The following is a 26,589-nucleotide window of genomic DNA, read 5'->3' as shown; positions in this document are numbered from 1 at the left end:
TTCTCGTTATCGAAATTACTGTGTTTTTTTTGTTTGATCAGTTGCACTATTTTTGGGTTGCTCACATAATTACGCGATCGACTTTCTATAAGAAGTTTGTTTGAAAATTTGAATCCTCTTCTACCCACTCACAAAAACTTGTTGAGCTTATTTTCTCATGATGCTAGTTGTGTGTTAAAACGATTTAGTGACATCAGATTGCTACATTTTGGTGCTTAAAACATCTGTAAAAGTCTTTTATTAATTGTTTTATAAAAATTACGCCGTTTCAAGGAAAACATATTTAAAAAATGAACACTGCGCTCTTTTCATTTCCTAGTTTTGCGGAACGCTCTATCAGAAGAGGCTTGATTTGTTTAAACAAAATTCTAGATGTTAGACGCTAAAGTGCCGATGGTACCAAAATCCAAATTTGTGAAAAAGTCGACTTTCCACAACGACCAAATTGATGAATATTTTATTCTCCCTATATACCCCGACAAAACCTCCACAAGAATGATTAAAAAACACCTCTATTAATATGAGGTTATATGAGAGATATTAATGAGACCACTCAAGACCTTCTCAGGCAGACAAAATAAAAACACCACAAATGCATTTTTACCAAATCTATTACATACACAGACCTTATATACATATTTACATCAAACTGGGCGGCTCACATAACAAAGCCTTCTAAACCATCCACCCACTGGCGATTACTTGGCGGCGATCAAAGGGGCGGCTGCGTACGGGGAAGCCACATAAGGAGAGGCTGCGTATGGGGAAGCCACATAAGGAGAGGCTGCGTATGGGGAAGCCACATAAGGAGAGGCTGCGTATGGAGAAGCCACATAAGGGGCCGCTGCGTATGGGGACGCCAGATAAGGTGACGCCACATATGGAGCAGCTGCCGCATAAGGAGACGCCAGGTAGGGAGCAGCTGGAGCCACTAAAGGAGCAGCTGGGGCCACAAGGGGGGCTGCCCTGGCTACAACTGGAGCTAGTGGGGCGGCTACGCGGGCGGCAACTGGGGCGGCAATGGCGTGATTCACAACGTTGGCGCTGTATGAAGAGGCGTAGGGAACCGAGTAGGCGGAAGGCAGAGCGGCTACTGGGACTGCACCATCTGGGCCTCCCAAACAGCCGGAGATGGCCAAACTGGCCAAGCAGAAGAAGAACTAGAAAAATCATTAATCGGCTGTAAAAGGGCACTTGCTGAGTGAGACGTGGGCGATTTTTTTTTTTAACTGGGTTCCCCAAGTCATTTTTTCTCAGAATTTTTGTACTTGTGCATGTGTGTGCGCAGCATCAGTAGAAAATATGTAAAAGGAATTGCACGCTTTTATATTACGTAAAGAAATATCCTAAGTATTTTGTAATGCAATTGAAAGTGCTCATTTGCAGGCTTGCAGTTTTTCATGTTAAATCGTGCCTTGGTAAAGTATAGGTTTTTTGTCTTAAAGTTATGCTTTATTGTGTTTTGCGATTTCTTTCTTTGCTCATTAAACGATATACGTTCAGAAGTTATTTTTTTTCTTGTAGATCTTTCGTTGGCAACTTCGATGTTTTTTGTTCTTAATTTGAGAGTAAGGCGTCTTAACTTGAAACTTGATGGTCAATATGCCTAATAAATGGATTATTGAAACTTTTGTAACAATGAGAAAACGAATCGTTTGCATAAGTGACCTAAAAATCCACTTTAAACAACGATGTTAAGATTCATAATACAGTTAATCCAATCAGTAAAAAAAATAGCTTCCAACTTCTAAATGATTTTTTGCCCAACTAACAACCAACAACAGAAGGAAATACTTAAATACAGGAGTTAATTGACAAAAACTTTAATATTCTGGAACTGATTTGGGTACCTGCCAGAATAAACAAAACTAATGTGAATCTGGAAAATAATGAAGAAAAGTGCATTTATATAAGTTTAAAGTTTAAAGAGAAGATCTTGATGTAACGGAAATAAGAAGCAAAATATARTGTGTGTACAGGGTGAATCCATTTATCTCAGGAACGGCCCAAAATATCGATATGAAACAAGAATACTTAATTTATGTAGAAATAATTGTCTCTTTRCATTTTGAAGTGATTGTGCTCTTACACTTACAGACTGAAAATTTATTACATAAACTTATGTATATTTTAATTCGTTTTCTCAAAAGCAGTGCACGCATGTGTTTCCAACTATCCATTATGTTTAGTTATATTTTCTGTCCTACCAGTATCTAATAATACTTCATGTCTTTCTCAAGTAGACTTARTATACAGTTTATCTTTGTTCAACTTGTTAATTTCTTGCTAGATTCTTATGAATACTTTCTGAATGAAAATACTTTAAATATGAAATTTGYTTTTTGCATTAAAAATGGTCGAATTTGTCATCCGAAACCAGCAGATTTAGCTGCAACATTAAATCTCCAGTGATTCACAAATTTCGATAGCAAATCGGAATATTCAATACGTAAGTGGAAAAATCAGTGTGCAAACTGTTGAATACTTTCAATATTGACTAGAAGTGAAAACAAAATAAGAGTAAGAAACAGAAATAAGAAAAAAAAGATACAATGAATAAATTGAATAACTCACAAACATTTAAATTAAATCAGGACGGCGACAAGAAATAAAACAACGAAACAAAGTAGCAGCAAATAAAGAAAATTTGAAAACGCTTCAAAATTTCCAGTTAAGACAAAGGTCCAGTTTAGATAACTTGTACGTCTTAAAAATGCTTCACCAGTTGATGTTCTGAACTAGAAATTAGCAAAACTTTCAAAGACGTTTGGCTGCAAGTTCCTTAAACTAACCAAAGCCCCAAACTGAATAAATGTTGACTTACCAAAGCTTGTGATGCCATTTTACTTAAGCTGGTGTGTTTGACTGTTAAACAAAGTCTGATACCATCACAGCCAAAATCACCAAATTTATACTGATTTGGCACTCGGGTGACCGTCCGATGGGGCGGCCTGTTGAATTTAAAAAATGTTTGATTTGAATTCGGTTTCATTACGTTCTCTTGCCAAATCAGGTCAATTGTACAAATTTTAATTGCACGAAGACTGCACCCGAATAGTTATGACTTTATTAGTATTCCATCGATGTTTGGACTTATTGTGTTGTTGCCTCAGGTTGGCTGACCATTCGATGTCGATTTCTTTACCAGGAATCCTTGGTCTTTGTATCCATAAAATGCATTCAATATCTATTAAAGTCACCTGCCATTATGGCTTAATAACGAATGGTTTGAGTGCCAATAAACCAGACAATGCTTGAACGCTGCAGCAACATGCACTTAACATTGTTACTTCCATCGGAGTCTTCATGTAAACCTTCTTATTAACTTTCGGGAATCTGGGCTGCTTTAAATTCGAGAATTTGCAACAGTTTACATAAAATCACCATCGCACCAGCCCATAACCGAACCACTTTATATCGGGATTGAACTGTAAATGTCGAAAATGACCGCGATTTTTCACTTCTGCCCGACAATCTTATCTCAAAATACGCGTGAAAAACCCGTCTAAGTGTCTTTATTAACCTGGTTTTCGTCTTAATGGCACATTTGAAACGCTTATGGCCCATCTGGACGTGCTTATTTATAACTGCAAACGCCCGTAAGGATTTTTTTCATTGCCCATTGGAGAGGTTTATGGTATCAGCGGTTGATCTGAAGACAGATTTGAGAAGATTCTGGAATCAAGCGCTGATGGGTTCAGCTGGTTTTAATTGTAGATTAAATTAGTTGAACCTGCCCAATGCCCGCGTATTGCGATAATGCATGTTAAGAGCTGCACCAAGAGTTTTTTTACATATTTTTTCTTTAATTAGTTTTTGCTCTTTCAAAGCGCTTGCACTGTTTCTATTGTTCATTGTAGTCGTTGAAGATTTTTACAATTTTTTTAAAAACTCCATCAATCAACATCAAACGCGCACAGACTAGAGCTGATTACATTATTTTATTTTATGTACATTCATCCAAGGCTGTTTGTGTATTACCCGATTTCTTTATCCGTGTGTGTTTCTGATGATTTAATTAGCGCTATTACAACGTTTGCAGCTTTTCTATGGTCGAGGTCAAGCGATAATATGCTTCATGGCAACTTAAAAAATGATAAATCAAAATACGCTTTTTTACTAACTGGGTAATTAATATATGCTTGCGTTTAGAGGATTGGCCGTTGCATACGTTCAGGGGAAAACATTGTTCTTGTAATTTATTATTAATTTAGTGGCATTAAGGAATTTGTTGGTGTTTGCCTTCAGGTCGCATTGCCGAGAGGAAAGCATTCGCTTTCAGAAAAATGCTATGTTTTCACATTAGTTAGCTGCTATAAAAGCGTGATTATATTTTCTGTCCTCTGGACGAACTATTAGGATCTACGGAAGAAAGAAGGAATATGTAGTAGAGTTAAGGGTTTTCTGGTTCCAAAGGACATTTTTCTGGGGATTAACATGGATATGTTAGAGGCACATCTTCTCAAACGGGCTGATGCGTCTCAAACGATTGATTTGCAAATCTTTTATAAAGTTTTGATCAAGTTTGGATCCTTTTAATTTCCTGAATATATTCAGTAATCAAGTGTCAGAACAACACGAATATTGTCTTCAATATGAGGGGACAAATTTATATCTGGCAATGTTTATTGGCTCAATTAAATCTATCAAATATTCAAATTTAAAATAAGATAGATAATTGCTTTGAATATGAGGAGAACGCGAAAGATCAAAAGACGTCCTATTTTGAAAGAAGATTAAAAAACTGTTCACATAAGATTAATTTTAATTTATTTAATAATTTATTTTGTATTTAAAAAAATGGATTTACTTATTAAATGAAAACGATCACTTCAATAGCACACAATTACTCATTATCAGCAATAAATAAAATCTATGAGAAACACTACATTTTTATTGTATTCAAGTTAAAACATCAGAATGCGCCAAAAAGTTGCGTAAAAGTTCAAATCCGCCAAACAACCGATACTTTATATAGTGCTCAATAATGCGGTTGGGGCTGGACTGAAGGCAGCGAAATTTTCCCTTAAATCAGGGTTTTCTTTTAGCTCGACACGGGAAAAGCGGAGTGTTGCGCGGGTGTTCGAAGGAGCGCATAGAGCACATTTGTGCGGACCAGATTAAATAATCATTTAGCGACATCGTGAGTCGGCAGCTTATTTAACTGGTCGGCTTTACTGGCGAGGATCGCAGTTTGCTTGCAGTTTCTTTAAATATGTTTCTACGTTTTTATTGACCTTTGCTATAGAACGGAAATGAGTTTATTTTTGTTGCTATACAAAGTTATCTGTTTTACTAAGCTTTTTTGTTATTTGTTGCTCTATAGAGCAGATTTGATGTCAAATATTTAATGAATTTTCTAAATGATGGTACCAGTTATTTCAATAATGTCTCAATTATAACATTAAGAGAAATTTCCACGATTTCCGAGATAAAATAAACGAACATTATCGAGTCGTATCTCCCATTAGCGTCGCCGTAAAAATCATTATCGAGAATTAACATTTTTGAAACAACCGCGATACAAATCTACGTCGAGCCCAAAAAAGGAATTCTAAAGATCGTCTAGCCGAGTTCTCACACTAAGATACTACATCTGGCTAAAAAATTACCGAACCGTATACATTTCCTTCACAAAGCCAAATTTTAAATAACTCCTATAAGGAGTTGGCATTTGCTTATCGATATTTTATTGATCTTTCTTCGGAGATTTATCTTTGTGTATCAATTCAATGCTCCCGGGTTGAATGATAGTCGCTGAAATGTTTATATTCGACTGTGCGTTGAATTTATAATCGATCCCGGGCTCCGATATCGATCTCGAATCGAATTTATTGCGTTTGCTTTTGTTTTGTAGCGTTTGTTCGAAATTAGGTTCGGCATTCTTGCTGAATCGATTATAATCTATGCATGCAAAACACCATTTCATTCCATATCAACTAGACTTTAGTACTTTTACTCGTTGGTTGCAAATTTTGAAAAAAAAATTGCACTGTGGGAAGTTGAAATTCAAATAAACAATTTTTTTGTGTTTTAGACATTTATAAGCATGCACAATATTTAAAAGATTTTTGGTTTTAATAGGGAATTTTTTAATATTTAAACGGTAAAAGTTGCAGATTTTTTATGAAGACAGCGCAGATTAATAAAAACAATCATTATAGGACCGATGTTTAAGAAGCAAGACTAAGGTCTGATTTCTTGCAAACTTTCGGTATATGTATTTAGAGCCAATGGTTTTCTAACGAGGACCAACATTTCAAGTAGTGAGTTGCATTAGTTTGCAAAATGCGATTTTTTAAAACGAAAGCGCAAAACAGTAAAATCACCTATTTTGATCGCGATATTTACTAAGCTAGAAAAACGGTGATTGTTTTGAAACTTTGACCAGGCCTAGAGTCAAGCATGGTCTACAAATTGTAAAAATTTTAAATTGCTAGTTGTCTCAGTTTGAAATTTTTGAATTGTTGAAAGAGAAAGCGCAGATGATCAAACATAGATTTTAAGACCCATTTTTGTGAAGCGGGCAAAAATCAGGTCTAAGCTTCAGTTTTTGGAAACATGGATTTTTAGAAAACATTTCAAAAACTTAGAATTCCGTTTGAAAAATCACTTTACTGTTACTAAAAACCATTTTTATATAACTTTAAGAAAAAAATCGTTGCAATCGTTGAATATCTAGGGATTTCTGATTGGAGTTACATATGCTCAGTTTTAAAATAATTCAATTTTTTATCAATCAAATGGATCCAGAAGGATGAAAATGTATATTGATTGAGCAACAGTAGGTAAATCATAAAAAGAAACATTTATAAAACGATTAACATATTCATGTTTTTTGGTTAAACTTATATAAATTGCCATGAAGTTAGAAACTTTTAACTTTACAAACTTACTCACTCTTCCGATACCAATCTAAAATATTATTAAATGCATCGTTAATTATTTTAAATGCTGAAACATTTGATGTTTCCCAATATCAAGTTATTCTTTGAGAGTCTTCATTCCTCTTCTAATGCAACTGTAACACTCAATTATTTTTATTGCATCTTCCAGCCAACCACAATAAACTTTAAATTTTTTTAAAGCACAAACCACATTTCAAGGTTTCCTTGTTATAACTAATGTCACAATAAAGCAAACATGGGTAGTACTTATGCAAACATAATTTAAATAATATTAATTGCACATAAAATGTATGAAACTTTATTCGAATTTCCTCAGACTGAATTCACTAATAGGGCGGTAAGAATAAATAAATGGTGGATTTATGCTTAACTTCTCTAGCTGAGTTTCATGAGCATCTGAAAAAGGAACCCCATCAAATAATAAAAAAACATGAAAGTCCGACTAGATATTGATTAATTGATTGGAGAACCGATTGTGTGCAATGTTAAAACATGATACAAATAAATAAACTCAGATAAAGTTATTCCAATAAGTCGTTTGTTTTAATTGTTATTGATTATGGCCGTCATTTAGACTCTATATTAATGACCGATAATTGCTGGACATTAATTTTATGTCGATCGCTCGTAGGTGATAAATAAGCTTTTTGTTATTGGGAAAATTGATTTCTTGAAGGAGTGTTTCAATCATAGTAAGAGCAGTTGCAACACTTAAGCTTTATTGGAGTGAAGGAAAAAAGGAACTTTTTGAATGAAATCCGCTTTTGGTTTAGCGGCAGGAATTGGGCAACAAATCCATGCAAGAAAACTTCACCAATTAAAGGCTGATATTTGCGTGTGAAGACCCAATCAAAGTCGTTACAGTTTGGCGGCGTGATTCGACCGCAGCCTTGACCGCAATCAATTAGTCGACATTCACGATTTGTGATCAGGATGCACTTGAATTCAGATCACACCACTTGAACTGGATGTTCGTTAAAAAGCAACTAAGTCCGACTCATCTAAAGACGGATCGTATTAAGAGTAATTACGGATCACCTGTTTAACACTCGCTCACTTTATGGGTTTCCCATGTTTATTTCTACCTTAACAACAATTATCTTTAAGTATAATAACAGTCTTTAATATTTCTTGCTCCCAATTGACGTTGTGCTATGTTTTATCGAATGTTGCCACGTTGAGTCTAATTTTTTTAACAGAGATGAAAAGGTTTATTGGCTAAATAATTAAACCAGTTCGGATACATTTCGATTTATTTCTTTATGATAATGGAAAGTTTTTTATTCAAATGAATAAAAAGAGTAAATTCGTTTCTAATTTAGTTTTTTAATAGCAGCATAAGAAAGATAAGTATTTCTTTTGTAAACTATTTTCCACGATGATCGAAAGAATATTTTAGAAGGCTTTCTGTATTCTTCCAACCACTATGCTTTTTCTCAAAATGCGCTGATATTAGTTATGTTCCTGCTATAGTTGTTTTGTATTTTCAGTGTTTATACACATCCTGTTTAGAGAATGTTAAATTGTTGATTGTTTGTTTGTTTAAGTCTTTATTTTTAAAAGTGTTCAGCCGCATCCTCCTCTTTGGAGGAAGCAATGGACGGATTTGCTTCTTGCCAAACATCTTTAGTAAATTTGGAAACTTTTGCTATATTAAACAGCGTTTTAAGATTCGGCTGCAAATATCTTTATATGCCAATTTCAAAAGTTTCATAAATCAAAAAAGTTTGTACAAATTTACAGATTTCTTCCTGATTCCATTTGATTCAATAATGTGACTTTCCTGGATTTACCATGCAACTTGCAATATTCTTCAAACAATGCTGAATTATTTTTTAGCACTAGTGAAAAACATTAAGTTTGAAAATTAAGTTTCTGCTTTTATTTCAACGGTTCATCTTCCAGAATTAATATTTATTTTCTTGTCATTATTCGATTCAATTTTATTTGTCTATTTATTAAAAGTAACCAAAATCGGTGAGATTGAAATTACCATAAAACGGCTTTAAACTGCAGCAGAAATTAGTAAATCGTGTATTTAAAAAAAAATTAATAAACGTTTAAAGGCAAGCTTATCAATCATCCCACTAAAATACATTTATACGGCAACTCTTCCATATGAATTGAAAGGTTTACTGAGAAAATGAAGCGAGCTACAAAAGCTCTAGAGAACGAATGCTGAAGCTTAACAAAATCCATGACGATTCTTTAATTAATTTATCTTTTTAGTGATTTGAGCATATATTCCAGCGCATTTATTAACGTCCAAACCCTTAGTTATGTGACTTCTAACACTGCTGAAGAATTCAGCAGAGTAAACTGTTTAGTTTTTATATAGTTCCATAGTAGCTCGTAGGATGATTTTTCAATATAGTTCTTACGACTAATTTTCGCCCAAACTTTGGGACCAAATTCCAATTATTTTCCTCAAATAATTGCAACCAAAATGGATTCGCAGAAGATCTTTTTTAAATGTCCAACCTTCATTAAAACCTTTATATTGTCGTCATTTTTTTTCGTCAAAAGATTGGGATGATCAATCGAGATGGTGCTTGAACTATAAACTGCTTCCGCGTTGCTTCAAGTTGCTTCAAAGTGAAGATCTGCTCCCAATTTGAATGCTTCCTCTTATTTCAAATACTTTGACTTACTTGCAATATTCGAAACATAAGCACATACTTAGTTGGCGCAATAAACATTTTATACTAAGGGTCCAAGGTTTAGAGATGCAAATAGGAAAATTACAAGAATTGCTTTTATTAAACGATATTTTTCAACAAGTTCTTGTGAAATATACATAAGAACTGGTATTCCCAAGTCGATTAATTTATAACGTATGATAGAAACGACGAGTCCTCCATTTTTCGCTATGTAAAGAAATATATTTTCATGCTTTTGACTGAATGAACGCTGAAATTTGCCATAAGAATACGTTTTAGACAAATAGTGTTTGCGGACAACGGACTAAATGTTTTTCTTGGTCGATAATATGAAAAGAAATGTTTTAGGCGTGATCTGTAGAAATGGTCCATTAGCCTAGCAAATGATCTTAACCGGTATTGGAAATATTGAGTTTTTAAGAGTCTTCAGTGTCTTGAAGCGGAAGAATTGCTGAAGTCTTACATATTATCTTTCATACATTATCGTTAAAGCTATGTTAGTAGTCATAAAACTGCTGAACTTATTAGAATATCTGATGTTCGCATTCTGTATCTCGAAGCGTTTATGTAAGATAGTCCTTTTGATTGGTCAGTTATCGTGAAATGTTGCAATTTTTCAGTTGAATTCATTTTAATTAATCCTTTGGTTACGCATAATTAAAATATTTCACAAGGCTGGTTAGCTTTGATCTGCTTGACGAAAAAAGAGATTTAAACAAATTTTGGGTTTTTTGAAAAGACAAGGCTTTTCACAAATGTTTATTAGCAAAACGAGAAATTTTCCAAGAGAAGATAACGCTTTGTTTTTAAAATCTAACTTTTCAGTTGATATTTGAAAGTTTGAAGCATCCTGAACGAGCAAAGCGTTGCTCTTAACCGGTTAACACGAATATTTCTGGCAACTTTTAGTTAAATATCTTCGGACCAATCTGTTGAAACCAACCCTTGAAAATGTTAATAAAATCACCCGAACATAAACACATATATACGAACGTTAATTCCATGATGTTGGCCTATATAAAGGCAGTAGCTCTCTTAGCTCTCACAAACACAAGAAACCAAAATTACCAAAAATATAAACGCAAATAGGTTTCTATTTGCCTTCTTTCACAAATAAAGAAGCCTGATGAAAAACAAGATTTGGATTCCTTAAAGTCTTCGACATACAAGCAACAAAGTTGGCAAAAAGCTGATTCAGTTCCTTGACGAAATCGTCTTCGACGTGCCAAACATTCGTAGGAAGACGCGAAAAACTCTGGCTAAGGAAAACCAAATACCTCATGCATATGAGGAAAAACCGAAGCCGAAACTCTTTAGGCAACCAGTTGAGTTGAGTTGAGAAACAAAGTGCGGTCAATTGTAGACCATAGTTTTGAGCAAATGATTGAGATTTTCTACCGCCAAATTTAGCATCAGGAAATATTTCAATTCACAATTTAACATGGAGAAACTTCCAAATTTGTCCCACGATTTGTAATTTTCTAGGAGCCATCTTTCTCTCGCTTGAAGTTTCTAACAATATTTCTGAATGTTTTTCCTTGGGTAAATGCGTTTTTCCACATTTTTTCCTTACTAAAATTCACTACTTTTTGAAAAATTTTGCGTATTTACCAAATATATATTTTGTTTGCATTTGCATTTTTTTGTGAAAAATATTTTGTAGGTATTTGGGTTTTTTTGAGTTTAGTTAGTTTAGTTACCTTTTCTTGGTCAGGTTGGTTAACTGCTCCTTTTTTCATCTTAACAATGTTAAACGCTTTATATCAACTAAATATGTGTACAATTCTTCCAATTTATTTTTCCAATTTACGCCCTTCAGTGTTGATTTTTACATTTCCTTTCATCTAATCTCTTATTTGTAATGGGCTTATCCAAACAAGCAAAGTTTCTTTGATTTTGCCACTTCTAATTTAAGAAAGTTTTTAAAACTTTTCATTTCTTTTCGATATTTCGCTTTTTCTTCATTGGAATTGCACGCAACTTTTCAACTTTACTCATTTGCTACTTTGCTGAGAAAGTTTACCTTTACCTGCTTTGAAAGTTGATTTCTGCTTGTGCAGCTTCGACTTAGTTTACAAAGTGAACTAAAATGGCGTGGAATATTAGTTGACTTTGTAAACTGGTCCTTTATAAAAAAATTACAAACTTCAATGAACAGAAATTGGCTGTTTATTATATCATATCCTGGCCGAGATGGAAAAAAATAATATCCTGGCCGAGCGCTTTCTTGTTAAGTTAGAAAACATCATAAGCGAAACCCAGTCTGAAAAAATCTGCAAGCTTTGGAAAACTGTAACACAAATACTCATCCTCAAGCTAAAGAAGCAGAAAACAAAAAATAAACAAGCCCAAGGCTTATGCTACCCATGCTCCTTCTTGTCCAGTGAGAAAATAAGATAAACGAAACTTTCTGTGAAAAAAGTTCTCTTTCAGCTTCAACGGTCTTCTACCCAATCAAGAATACTCATTCTCAAGCCAAACATAAAAAAAATACTTTAAGACTATCTCCCACTCTCAGAACTTAGCTTTCAAACTAAAAAACATTGAAAGGCGGACAAAATTACAAATAATTTAAGGCATATCCTACCTGAGCCCTTTCTTGTTCAATCACCATAAAATCAAAAACGAGACTATTTGTGGAAAAAATATCTATGAACTGGAGAACTGTAACAACAATCCTCATTCTCAAGCCAAACAAATAAAACACTTTTCTCCAAAACTAGATATTCGTTAGTCAGCCATATCTTGCCCAAGCTCTTTCCTGTACAGTCAGCAAACATCATAAACGAAACTCTGTGAACAAAAATCTCGATGAGCTAAAAAACCACAGCAACAATCCTCATTCTAGAGCCAAGCAACCAAAAGAGTGTTCTCAAAAAAATTCGTCAGCTTCCAAACAAACTAAAATTTAAGAGTTGGAGAAAATCCCAAAAATATGAAGCCATATTCTGGATGACCTCTTTCTTGTCCAGTTAACGAACATCATGAACAAAATTTCGTGAGGAAAAAATCCATCAACAGACCTCATGATCAAGTCAAACAACCAGAAAACATTTATTGAAACAGAGATTCATTAGTTTCTTATTACGAAAACTCAATCAATCCCACATGAACAGTTTGAACGTTTAGACAGAATAAAAACTATTTAGAAAAAATAAGGAACACACAAAAACTGAGCCAAAAATGTAAAAACTGGAGCTGTCTGGATCTCTATGATCCATCAGTTTCTTATTACGAAATCTTAATCAATCCCACATGAACAGTTTGAGCTTTTAAACAGAAAAACACTATTTCAAAGAAAATAAAGAACACGCAAAAACTGAGCCAAAAATGTAAAAAATGGAGCTTTCTGGATCTGTTAAACTATTGGACATTCTTATAGATCGAATGCTGAATTTCCACAAACACATGCCAAAAAGAAGCAATGCTTTGTGTATCTGCCACCTTTTTTTAAACCAGAGGAACAAACTATCAGGAAAACATATTTCTTGGAGCTTTCCCAAGCTTTCAATCGAAAGATCTCATAACTCTAGAACAATATAATCCATGATAATCCACATCATACGCAGAACCTCCTGGAATGTCCAAAGCTCCCAAATCTAGAAACCTACTGATGGATTCCCTGAAGAATACAGTATAAAAATTTCTGAGTCTTAAACCACTCAAACCCCCTGAAAAAAACCCCATAAAATTTTTCCACACGGCCATATAAGTATATAAAAAATATACAGCCGAGAGTTGTCCCCATTTACACTCTCTTTCCTAAAAAAGTTCAGATGTTTAGAATCAGCAAGAGGAATTAAAGATTTTTAGTAAATACATACAACTTTTATTGGGATTAGTGCCGGCAACAATGTGAATCCAAATTTCCCAAACTGGTCTCATGTTTATTCTCTCAATAGTCTATCGTGCAAAGGAAGAGAAGTATTAACAACCACAAAAAAATCTTTATTGTTTGTTACGATTTACGAAACATGCTTTATTCTAGTTCTAACGGTTAATGGGTTTTTTTGTTTTTTTGCGCAGCCATTAAGAATCTTTACCACTTTTGATGACCCATTTTGCGTTTCTCATAGAAATTCATTTAATTGGTATTGGCACGCATACTAATAAAATTGTTGTGGATTAGAATTTTCCCGAAAAATGCACGGGAAAAAACAGACTTGCAGGAGAGTTCCTTAAAATAAATAATCCTGAAAACCGGGTTTCTGTACATTTTTGCGCCAGATCTGGCCCTATAGATTTAGCCGCCGTTCGTTGTTCAATAGGAATAGTCACTTTTTCATAACGGATATTTTTGCGCAGTAACAGTGTGAAAGTGTGCATTTTGCAATACAACTCGTGCAAATTATTCCGCAGAAAAGGATATATATAACTGCAATACAACAGGTTTTGCTTGTTCATGCAAACATAGAGTTGCAAACATCCAAATCCTTCGGCACTAAAAAAAAATGTGTATTTTGATCAAGTGTTACTTGGAAAAATATCTACGGCAGATTTTTGCTTCCTGATTATGCTTCAGTTATTATGCGGGCTTTTGTGACTCACCGCAAACCTCAAACAACATTCTTCTATGTAAATATGGCGAATTTTTATCAACGAAAATAATCTGGGTTACGTTATTGAACGAAACAATCTCGGAATAAATTGGCGGTATCTTTTTCGCATCATCTTGATTAGGCTACTTGTCGAAATTGGGATGACATTTTATGAAAGGTAACGCATTCTGCATCTTAGGTACCTGATCAAGAGGCAAATCGTCTCACATGATGTAAAAACTTGCTATCGTTTTATGTATGTGGGACAGGTGTACAATTTGCTGTTTGACCTGCTGAAAATGCAATGCAATGGTAGGTAACACCTGAGGAAATTGTTTTATTCTCCCATTTCTCTTGTATTTTCCTTATCGACTGTTGTTTCGTATTTTGTTTTCCTCAGTTTTCCTACTTTGAACGTCACCCGCATTAAATCGAAGCCCGATCATTCCAAAATTAGTTGTTTTTACTTGTTTAACATTTGATGTAAATAATCTACACTGGATGTTTGACGTATTGAAATAAACTTTTCAAGGGTCCATAAGTAGATAGTTTAGAGAGAGGTTGAGTGGGGCAAGATGTAGAGAAGAAAATTTTGTATATCTTGTGGGAGTTTGCATTTTTTCTATACATAAACCGAAAAGAAAGCGAGCGATAAACCAAATGAGATTCTCATTTTTCCAAAAAGTGACAACATTTTTTCGCCAGGCAAATTTTTGAAAACTTATTACCTTAATTTAAAAAAAAAGTTTTTTCGTTTCAAAATCATCAATTTATCCGATAGTTAAATTGAAGTTTTTTAAATATTACGTTTAAGTGAAAAATCTGACTAACTAATTGTTACTTAAACCTGAAAGGCTGGACTAAATTTAAGAAAAAATTAAGCCTTTGGAAGATTTCAAAAAAGTGATTAGAGTTAATAATTGTTGCATCTTATTTAACTTTAATACTGATTATTTCTCAAAATTTAGTGTTTTTTGTGCAGGATTTGTATCAAGCAGTTTCGTAAACAGCAAATGGCTTCCTTGTACATTTTCGCTGGCGGTCATTTACCAGTCAGAAAAATTTCATTTATCTACCGCATGGTTTTCTTCAACTATTACTGACTATTATTAAGTTTATCCTTTCGTCACCTTTCTGCACTGCTTTTTTAAATAAATTTGTCTTTAATATTTGTCGTGCAGGAAGGGATGCAGCAACTACGAGGACGATTTTTCTAAGGCATTGTGAAGGTTCAGGAGGGAAAAGACATAAACACTTTTAGGTAAGATAGTTTCATTATTCGATCACGTAAACTTTTTGGAGAGGTTAATTAAGCAAAAATGTACTGCTCCTTTGGCACATTAACTTGTGATTTCAATGCTTTAAAGTTCAAGACCTTTTCTAACGTTCCACTTAACAATTAACAGGGGAAGTTTTTATATTGCGTTTGTGCTTCGAAGGTAAAATCGTACGATTATTAAGAATTGTCGACACTTTTCATTTTGAAATTAATTTTTTTTCAATTTTAGCCTGCTAATTTGTTTAATGTTAATGGAATTAATCATTATCATTAATTCCTGATACGCCAGAATTTCTGTTATCGGGTTGAAAATTGTATATTCTTATTCATCAATCAACCAAAAGCAAAATTATCACTCAAAAATCAGATTCGATTATAAGTGATTTGTTTGCCTGTTTCTGTGCGATTGTTTAGTGTGGATCATCTTGAAATCTTCGTTTTCACTTTGTTCTCACGCTCAGTTATGAGATCACAACTTAGTTTCGTAACTCCAGCTCTAAAAAGGCATTTTTGATAAAACTGAAGCCCTGGATCTATTTGGATCGAAGATTTTTTATCAGTTTGTCGCGGTCTGGAATTTTATATTATACCTAGATTTCATTTAAATTCACAATTTTTTCAATTTGTTTTCATTTTCCTTCTGATGTTGCAAGAAACTACAGAAAATTTTGAAATTATTAGATTTAATTTTTGAAATTTGATTCTTAGCTGACTGAATTAGTCAAAAAGGTAAATACGTTTCGATATTTAGAGCAAATAGTTCACTGCTTCTGGTTTCCTTTGAAAATATTCCACATCTCATTGATGAAGATTATTCTTCCTTCATTATGCTCTATTGTACTTTAAATAAATAGAAGCCAGTATTAATAAAGCATTTTGATCAATGCCTCCAACGAATAATTCCTTTGGTATGAGAATTAGGAGACAATAGGAGATCATTATGTTTAATTTCTCACTCGAAAACACTATTTATAAATTGCATGTCAATAGCTTTTGCCTGCAGTTCCTCATTCCACACAGGAAAAACTGAAAAGTTACATTACTTTCTGTCGAGTTTAACTCGCACTTGTCAACCATTCCTTCGAGAAACAATTCTGTTTCCTCTGCTTCTTTTTCTTGATATATTCCCATCGCTCCAACCAGCTTTAACGGCATATTAACTATGGAACAAGATATTGCCACATCGCACTTCGGATGAGATATTTTATTACACGTAATGGGTTTGCGGTAGAATCGATATATTTTCAATTGTGCGTAATTTGAAGAAAACAATTTCCTCGTTCGAGCAATCGAAAGGCTTGGGCCGTTAATAGAAGGAGTGTGCTCCCACTTACCAGAAGAACAGGATTGCTTGGTTTTGACTTTTCGATCCCTATTTTAACATTCTTTCTGCGAGTTTTAACCGGTTTTTAGATGAAAAATAGTAAATTTGACAATGAATTTTCCCTTGGAATTATTCTCTCGTGAGTGAAATCTCCTAAGATTCCTTCGCCTTTAGAAATCATGAATGGTTTCTCATCTTCAATTTCGGAAAACTTGGTTGAAAGAACCAAGTGATCGCTACAAACTTTTTACGTTTCATTTCCGATGTTTTCAGCAAATTTTATTTGGTCTGCTGTACCACATTTTTCCTCTGCATGATATGTTTACATAAAAGTGGCAACCTTACCTGATGGTTGAAATCTTTCTTATTTTACTGTTCTCATACAAAATTTGGAACGAACATCCTTTAGGTCAAAGTTTTCAAGCTGACTAAATGAAAAATCAAAAGCAATGAAAATCTTTTTATAATAAACCGACAATGAACATAGTGAATTGTTTGCAAAACCGTTGATTGAAGTGATAATTTTTACCTCATCAAGACATTTTTAATGTAGAAAGTTGGGAAAGTTATATTTCGCGGATTCATTGTGACTAGTTTTGGTACATCATTACGTAAAATATAAATGTTTTTTTGGGGTTAGCAAACTTTGCTAAAAAACAATATGACTAGAAAGCTACGTTTAATATTAGCTGTATAATAAACAATAAGTCTGTTATTTCCACGTTTTGCTTCTCTTGAAACCTTACTCGCGTTCCATGTTAGCCACTTCAGTTGCTCTTGGTTAAAACATGAAATTTGCCTTTTGTAAGCTAAGCTTCTTCTTCTTAACGCTTTTCTCATTAACGCGACGTAAATAGTGGCTTCCTTTAGAAACGTATAAAAGCAACAGATTAAAAAGCAAATATACAAAAAAAGATCATCTTTCCGATGGAACTATAGATTTATAATTCAGTCATTTGAGAAGAATTTATGGTCTCAAAATATTTGGCTTCTAATTTACCTGCTTATTACAACCTCTTGTGTCACAAAACTGCATAATTGATCAATAAACTGCTCAACTTGATAACCCCATTTCACAACATTAGTTTTCATTGCCTACCGGAATCTTTTAAATTTATTTCTCAGTTTCTCAGTCAAAAGTTAATGAAACCGTTGATGGTTCTTGGTTGAAAATTTTTTTTGATGCAGATTTCCTTCAAAACTTCTGGATCAAGGGAAAACTGCGTGAAATGTTTCAATAGTGTTCCAATTCAGAATCAGGGATGATTGTAGGGCTTTTTCTGGTCAAACTGAACATGGTCTTAATTGTTGCTGTTGAGGAGCGTCTTTGGTACGACCTAAGAAACTAGTTGTTCACTTGTCTATTTTACCGTGTCCTAGTTTCACTTTAACTTTCGCTAAAAATTCAAGAATTTCCAGAAGAAAATTGTCCACAAGCCTTGAAATCGCTTAGTGCGTTTTAAGATTGATGCGGGCGGCCACTCATACTAATGAGGCAGAACCTCTGGATTTTAACACTAATAAACTCTACTTCTTAGACAGAAAAGGGCGCAAAATGGCTGCATGTTGGCTCTAAAAGACTTAGAAAATATTTTTCATCCACGACAGCATTTTCACGTTTTCTCGTTCGAGTACTGATAGGAGTGTGCCCCCACTTAGGATCAGAGGAACCGATGGGCAAGAAAAATGGAAAATTAAATTGATCGAAGCTTTCGTAACAAATTCGAAGGCTCCATTACTTCGGACACACGGATTATCTTCAGCTGTAAATAACAGTCATATATTAGGCTCTAATAGAAAACATGATACGTGCATTAAAAGCCAGAAGGTCAAAAATCTGGACCTTAGTCACGGCATAGTACGGTACCATGGTGTTAAAATTATACTATAAAACCATAGTACGGCCGGGTATAAGTATAGTAATTACGCCTAACTACCAGGTTCCCATAAAAGTTGATATAAAATTAATTCTAATGGTGCCCAGGGGACAGCTTATGACATTTAGAATTCACCATTTAGTGCTGTGGCGTATTTACATACAGAACCACCATAATGAAGGATTAAACTATCGCCTTTACTTCATGTGCCGTTGCCCAATCGAATAATCGCGATGAATTTCTATTATTTATTTTACTTATCACGGTGTTGCATAAGGAAAATTTGCGAAAAATCCGGCTCAGGCAATGTACGAGGGAACAGTGAAATTGCCGAAACCAATTCGACGTGCTACTTCTGTTTGTTAATGGTATTTTAAATGGCATACTTAAAATCATTGCATTTCAGCCTGCAAATTGCCTAGTCGGTTATTAGAGGCATTATTTTCATTTGCACTTAACAGCCTTTTTAGGTTTTCTACGAAAATCCAGCTGTAAAGTTTGCTTATACAGGTTGTTGACTATGGTATAAATTTTTTCGGTTGCAACACTGTTTTTACGTAAAACCGTTGTTTTTGCCCAACATAAAACTGCTGCATCGCAAAAGAAAGAGTTTCTGTACAGCTTCAGCTCGGAAGGAACGACCGCCAATAATAACATTTACAATATTCTTGAAAAGAGAAATAAGCTTTTTCACAACAGTGGGTCTTGAAGTCTTAATCTTATTCGACTGTTCATTATGTTGATATCTTTATAGTACTAATTCTCCTGTTTTTTGTAATAAAAAAAATTATTGAAAATTTTATACTACGCTCGATCTTTATAATAATTCCTGACTTGCAGTTAGCGACAATTGTTCGTTTGTGAGTCGCAAAATCTCAATCTTATTTGACCGTTGGTGCGCTTAAGATGCGAAAAGAAAATTCTCCTTTTTTCGTAATGAATAATTTGAAAAAAGCGCTCGATTTTGCGTCATAAATTATTCACCGTGCTCTCATTTTTTTAAATATCTCCTGATGGATCAAGTTAGTGGCAATCGTTCGTTTAAGGTCTTAAAGTCTGAATCTTGAGTGTTTTGTATTGAATTGTTTTACTTTTCGTAATTAATACATTTAATAAAGTGACTGATTTTTCTTCGCCAGCAATTGTCGCGGTCACACTTTTTTTTAATAATTCAAAGGTTGGATACAATCGTTCCTTTGTATGTCTCAGAGTTTCAATCTTTTTCGACTGTTCATCCCTTTAAGCTGTTAAAAATAAATTATTCTTCTTTTTGTAATGAATAAATTTAATAACGCGCTGGATTTTTCTGGACATGGACTCACTTTTTAAATCATGCTTGATTCAAGTTGGTGGCAATCGTTCGTTTCCGGGTCTTAAAGTCTCGATATAATTCGCTGTTAATTTTTTTTCAGATGTTAATAGTAAATTTTCCTCTTTTCTGTGATGAATCAATCTAATAAAGTTATAATTCTAGACTCTAAGTTACCAATATTGGTGTTATTAGTGTTTATCATAGGTTTTAGCGTGCACTATGATGAAAAATCGTTAGCTCTAACTAACTTTTTCCCGCAAATAATTGTATAAAAGCAAGCCTCGCCTTAGAGATCGATTTCAGCATTAGCTAACGGAATTTTCAATACGCACATAAAGAAAATTTGAATAAATGACTAGGCGAATATGATTTATGGTAAGAATTCTGGAGATTTGGATGAACTTTTCACACTTGAACCATCCTTTTTTCGTTTATTAAAGAACATGGAGAGATAATTGCAACGGTCAATAAATGACGGTTTAGTGCAGATAAATTTTATATTTTATTTAATTTGGACAAACAGGTTCTGTAAAATCAACTCTAAAGACTTGCACTGTTCTTGCACAATATGTCAAGCTCATACCATTCAAAATTCCTATAATATTTCAACAAACAAATTTTCAAAACTATCTTGTACAGAAAAATGTGAAATATACCTAATTATGAAACCTTTAAAAGTTTTTTAAATCGCCCAATATAGCGCCATTATTATGAACATGGTTTAGTTTTCATGACTATTAGATGAACTGAAGAACCATGGAAAGTAACTGAAAATAAGTGCTTACTATAACAAAATAATCGAAGCAAAACAAATAGCATTAATTTATCTCAAAATGTTCAAAATATGTGGAAAACTGTGCCGATGCTACTCTACTGCACGATTTTCATTTTCTCCCGAATAATCCCATAGCAGAAATTTTCGCCGATAAGAGTAACAGACTGTCTCGATTTTTAACAATATATTTGTTCATAATATCTTGGACAGCTCAAGCTTTGTTTGACTCAAATGAAACAAGCTTTCAGCTTATCAGACTGAAAATTACCAGCCTTTTTGTGATCAAATTGCGAAGAGAGTTGTGCAAAAAATAATGAAACATACTAAACTGATTTTGCGAATTAATTATAGACTTCTTTCATGTTTTCTTTTGGATTACTGTATTAAATTTCTCGGTTTTATTTAATGTTTTCGAATGGAAGGGTGACTACGGAACACTCTACGGTTCTAAATAAGAAAGTGTTTTTGAATTTAATGAATAGTGTTGAAATAATTAGATCTTCAAGAAATCCCTTCAAAATTTAAACGTGTATTTTATGCATTTGTAAAATAGAATGGAAATTAGATAGTCAGAGATAAGAAACGAATAAAAACATTTTGTTTCTCATTTAGTGCTCAAGTCAAGTATTTTTTTTAGGTAATTTGAAGAATATTTAAAATTTGTCGTGTATTGGCGCTACTGGCTTAATCGACTGTTTAAAAGATTTCAACTTTTTAGTTAACACCGTTCTCCTCCAATTTTTGCCAAATTTCATTGGTAAAATTTGTTAATATACTTTTAGCTAGCGTCGTTTTTTGATAAAATCGCCGAAACAGCAGATTGGAACATTTAAAGCTTAATTCATTCGGGGTTTATTGCACATTAATCATCCTTTTTTGGTCATCAAGAACAGATTTCTTATTGCTTTTCATGAATTTTATCTTGATCGTCTAATATCACATTATTTGCTGTGTAATATAGAAATATATTAGCAAGCAATTTTTGGAGATTTCGTGAAATTTTTCATTGCTCTTCCATCCAATCCTCGCCGTTGGTTTAAACTCGCTTAGCATATTTCATATGTCTGCTGATGTAAACGTGGTCATCCGCAAGGAAAATTAGATCCTGTACTTAGCACCTGTCTAATAGTTGAAGTTTACGGGTATTTTCGAAGAAAAATATTTGTACAAATTAGGTCCGCCAACGTTTCATCTCCATTGTGATTGTAATTTTGAATAAACAATGCTTCGAGCCGTTCGTTTGCTCTGACAACAAATCCCCATAAATGTCAAAACCAGATCTTCTTCGATCCATCCTGCAAAGGTCTTCGAGTCGCTCTCGAGCCATCACAAATATGGATGTTTCATTTAGACGAACAAGTGCCCATAAACTTGACCGCAACCATTCCGTTGAAAAAAGAATGCCGAAAACTGCAAAAAGTATGACAAAAGTTTATTCAGTTTCTCCTCAATAATTCGGGCGGTTAATAATTGAAATATGAATCAAAATTAAGGAAGATTAGAAAGCATCAAAATAATATTACGTAAGTGACCAACACGCGCTGGTTTTTTGAATTGTTGGATTTTGTCATGCAAATTATAAATGGTTTCACCTTCATCTGTTTATTAATTTGTTCTAAGTAATATTCAATGTATTCAGGAAACACGGCGCCATAAATCTGCAATGTTTATTTGGCTCTAACGGTGGTCCGACATGCTGCAAATAGAGAAGTGAAGTTGGGACCATAAACAACGATAGGTTTACGACATTGATAGCTAAATTAAGATAATGAAAAATGTGTTAAATCCACTAATGTATGGAAATACAGCCACAGGAAAGGCATAAGTTAGCCAATGGTTTAATTTGACTATCTTAATGCGGTGATTAATAACCAAAAAGGGAATTTAAATTCGAAAAATCTGTGGTATTTGACTTTTAGCTGAATTTTTACAAGATTTATTAATGGAGTTAATGAGAAGCGCGCTGAATATGCGATGGTTGCCTTTTACATATCATGACTTTCAGTTTTGCGAACACTACCAAATAAACTCAAGTTTCAATTTCAAAATTGAAAGGCTTGTTTGATTAGTGTTCGGCAAACACATTTTCTCTGATTAAGCTACAATTCCTCCACGATAAAGAAGTATTGCATATTACTTTTTTTGCTTTGGAAAATAGAGAATAAAATTGACGTATAGGCTTCTTTACTTGTTACTAACCATTTCTATTATTCAGGCCTCAACGCTTATAAGCCAATTTTAGTGGCAAATATGCAGGAGTTTTCTCCTTTACTAGCGCATTGAATTCGTTCACTTTTTTATTACATATTTATTTTTCTTTAAATTTTATGAAATTATTCCAAAACATATATTTTTCACATGCAATTCAAGGTACTATATTTTGGTACTAATTTGCAGTAGATTCAGCCACAAGATTTTGCAAAACTTTTTTAGCAAGAAAATGTATTACTTTTGCTCTTGATCAGTAATTTGTTTCATCGAAAATCATCAAATCACACTGTGATCTATCAGAAAATCATGTATTAAATTGATTAAAGTCACAAATCTCACTGGTAAAATAAAGTAAAAAATTTCCACGTTTTCAACACTGTTTCATTATTTAATTGTTTATTGCAATAAAATCATCAATCATCAAATTGCATCGTTTGCAGCAAAAAAAGAAAATTTATTATTGAAACAATCCTTGGGCGAGAGAAAAATAAGAGACTTAGAATGACAAAAATAAACACTTTTTTCAAAGTAATAACGACATTTTCATTGGATTGATTAACGGAATTAGTTCGGTCAATCTTCAAAGACTTTTTGAGTGTTTTTAGTGAGTTTCTAAGTGAAGATGATTAATTTAGCAAACTTCAAAAATGTACGCATGATGGTGTAAGGTAAATTATGTACAAGCTATTTATCTAGCTGGGAAAGTAATTTGTTTAGTGAAAAAATAGATGAATGAATTCAGGAAACATTTTATATTTCATAAAGGACTACAGTTTTGTAAAACACTTGGAGTGAATCGTTTGTGGCTGTAAAGCACCGGTGATAGTTTTAAATTTTTGGTTATTTAGAATAAAATCTTTAAAAAGTTTCTTAGAATATCATACTAGAATAAACAAACAGATATAACACACTAATGATACAAAAACAATATTTTTCGGTTTCGCTTGATTTTTACTTGTTATAAAAACCCAATGCTCTTCAATGTTATTACAAGTTTGATTTATTTTGTTAAATTCATTTGTGTTTCTTCGGTTTTTTCTGTCATGCTGATGACTTAAGGTTATCACACAGACATTAGTAATAATATGAAATAATTGAATTAATTCATAAATACATGTGGTTCAAATACAAAGAACATCAAACTAACGTTCAGCTAAGAGATAACTTGATAAAACCGAAATGTTCATAGCCAAAACTTTAAATATGAGTAAATTCTATTGACATTAAGTTTATTTTTGGAGTCTGTTATTTTTGGGAGATATCAATGATATTTTCATCCGAAAAACCTGTCTGGATCAAGAGCCAAATGTTGTAAATGAGACAACATTAAGACTAACATGAAAAATTTGTTATTGACTGGTAAACACTGATTCTTTACGAGTTTTCACTGTATTTAATTGAAAATTTCACATACGTTGCCGATACTTTCCGTTTAAAACCCAGTCAAAATAGCATTCGAAAGTGTTTGCTATTTTAGATATTATTAGTTTAATAATTAATTACCAAAATTATTAATTTTGATTGGAAACTGGAAAAGGATTGGATTTTGAACTGGAAAAAAGTGTTGGTTGAACCATCCAGTTGAAATATACAAAGGATAATAGCCAAAAAATAAATTGTTTGTTACAACATTTGCAAACAGCAGATAAATTTTCATTGGAAAAACCACATTCAGTTTTTATCGGAAAATCGCACTAATAATCTTCCAGTTATAAATCTCTTTAATTTAGAGTACATTCAAAGTTTTCGACTAAGTCAGTCCTGAAAACATATTTAAGCTGCACGCTCCATACTCTTGAAGCTTTGTCATATCTTGGCTTTATATTTTTAGATATCAAAACACTATATGAGTTTGCTAAATCAGTTTCATTAGTTTTCTTTGTAAAATTTGCATCTAAGTGGTCGTTTGGAAACTTGCACCTTAAAACACCATCCTTTTGTCCACCACCAAACATTTGTCTGTATAAAACGACTCGATGAAGAGTAGTTTTGAACAGAGAAATTTATACTCGAGAAAAAGTCTTCAAAGTAGAGGAAGCTTGTAATCCAGATAAATCACCAAAAATTTTCGAAATCAGCACTTGAAGCGTTCTTTCTGGTACGTAATGATATCTCGAAAGCGACGGTGCGAAATTACAAAAATACCTATTTTTTTGGCAAAGCTGCACAATTTTATTAAAAGAAACAACCCAGAATTCGATTTTCCATATTGAAGATGACTCGATCTTCAAAAAGATTAACATTTTCCTTTTAAATGCTTCGCTATTTAGAGTCTACTTATTCTTGCATTTTATGGTGCCTTTCACATGCAAGCGATCGTTTATGGTCAAATGGTCCAAACTCCTTTTCCAACAATTAAGCAATTAATTAGCATATTTTTTAAATCAATGTTATTCTTTTCATGAATGCTCTCATTTGTTTATACCATTTTTAGTTCAAGCTTTAAAAAATCGTTCTATTACATTTTCTGGTACGTTGCCTGTTATGCATTTTGCTTAAATCTAAGTAATCTTCGACTTGTAGATTTGAGTTTTCAGATTTGGAACGATTGTTTTCGTCCTCACTGCGAGAATGATTTTGTGATATTCGGAGATTTTGGATTTTTTTTACAGTTCGGTTTTAACAGATACTTAAGACTTAGAATCACTTCAAAGATGTTGCTTGGAAAATTATGTTAATTAAATTTATTCTGAACATCAACAAACATATTCTGAACACACATTTAGGTTCTTTTCCATTTTGTATCTTGTAGCTCAGAACTACCCCTTTTGTTTTTTCTGGTATGATTTTCTAATTGATGCATTAACTCGTTGTTAATGAGAATTTTGCGGCTTCATTTGCCTGAATACGTATATAGGAATTTCCACGTTTTTTGGATAAACTGGATTGATTTATTTTTAAATTTAAAAACCAATTTTGATTGACCAGTTTCTGAGGTTTTTTGAGTCCTGCTAGATTTGGTCGACCTTGCAATTCAAAAATACAGCACATTTGGAACACTTTCTCATTAAAGGAGACTTGAAGTCGGAGCAGAAGGTTTTTTTAATTCGTTCGCATCCTATTTCACCACCTTCTACGTACATTTGATTTTTACTTTATATGTTGTCATTGCTGCCCGATTTGGTTCAGTTCAAACCTTCATAATTCGTCTACTAAACTCCTTTAGCAAGCACAATTCTTTTAAGGGAAATTAGTGAAATGAATGGCTGTTACTCAGACACGTTTTGCCCGAATGCAACTCAATCAATTTGGATGCATCTCATTAGAACGATTGGTCGACTGTTCTAGGAAAAGAAATCAATATCAATCTGTTTCTTTCGTCGGGCTCGTTGTCGGCAGAAGTGCAAATCACTCGAGCCGAGCTGTTTATTGGTGAATTGACAATTACGTTGTCGTGACAAGCTGCTTTGCATGGTCGGTACAGGTGTAGAGATCTCTATCTCGAATCGTTTTCCAAATATCGACTTATCTTGATGTCTGTTTACGCAAAAATCGAAATTCGTGATCACGAGCACGAGTTTTTCTTTTCGCCCCGCCATCTTCGGACGCAAAAAGGCCTTTGAACGAGTCTTGAAATGGTGCGATAACTGTGTCGAGGTTGGACGATCCGATAGGCAGAGGAAAGACAACTTTTATGTGGAATAACAGTTTTCACTTGGTTAGATTCATATCATGCTCAGGATAGATTTTATGTGATAAACATCT

General features: G+C 33.5%; 1 protein-coding gene across 1 annotated transcript; it reads right to left on the bottom strand.

Moving 5' to 3' along the window:
* Positions 1–698: 698 nt before the first annotated feature.
* LOC109539146 (proline-rich protein 27-like) lies at positions 699–2,903 on the bottom strand. The gene is made up of 2 exons (XM_019906754.2): positions 2,825–2,903; positions 699–1,160 (listed from the first exon to the last, which is right to left on the bottom strand). The coding sequence occupies exons 1-2, from the start codon at positions 2,840–2,842 to the stop codon at positions 699–701; spliced, it is 480 nt and encodes a 159-aa protein (XP_019762313.2). The 5' UTR covers positions 2,843–2,903.
* Between the last annotated feature and the right edge of the window lie 23,686 nt (positions 2,904–26,589).

This window comes from Dendroctonus ponderosae, unplaced genomic scaffold (assembly GCF_020466585.1).
Source record: "Dendroctonus ponderosae isolate FM_Combo_2020 unplaced genomic scaffold, Dpon_F_20191213v2 Dpon_F_20191213_41, whole genome shotgun sequence".
Taxonomy (NCBI): Eukaryota; Metazoa; Arthropoda; class Insecta; order Coleoptera; family Curculionidae; genus Dendroctonus; species Dendroctonus ponderosae.
This window is presented reverse-complemented; position numbering and strand designations above follow the sequence as displayed.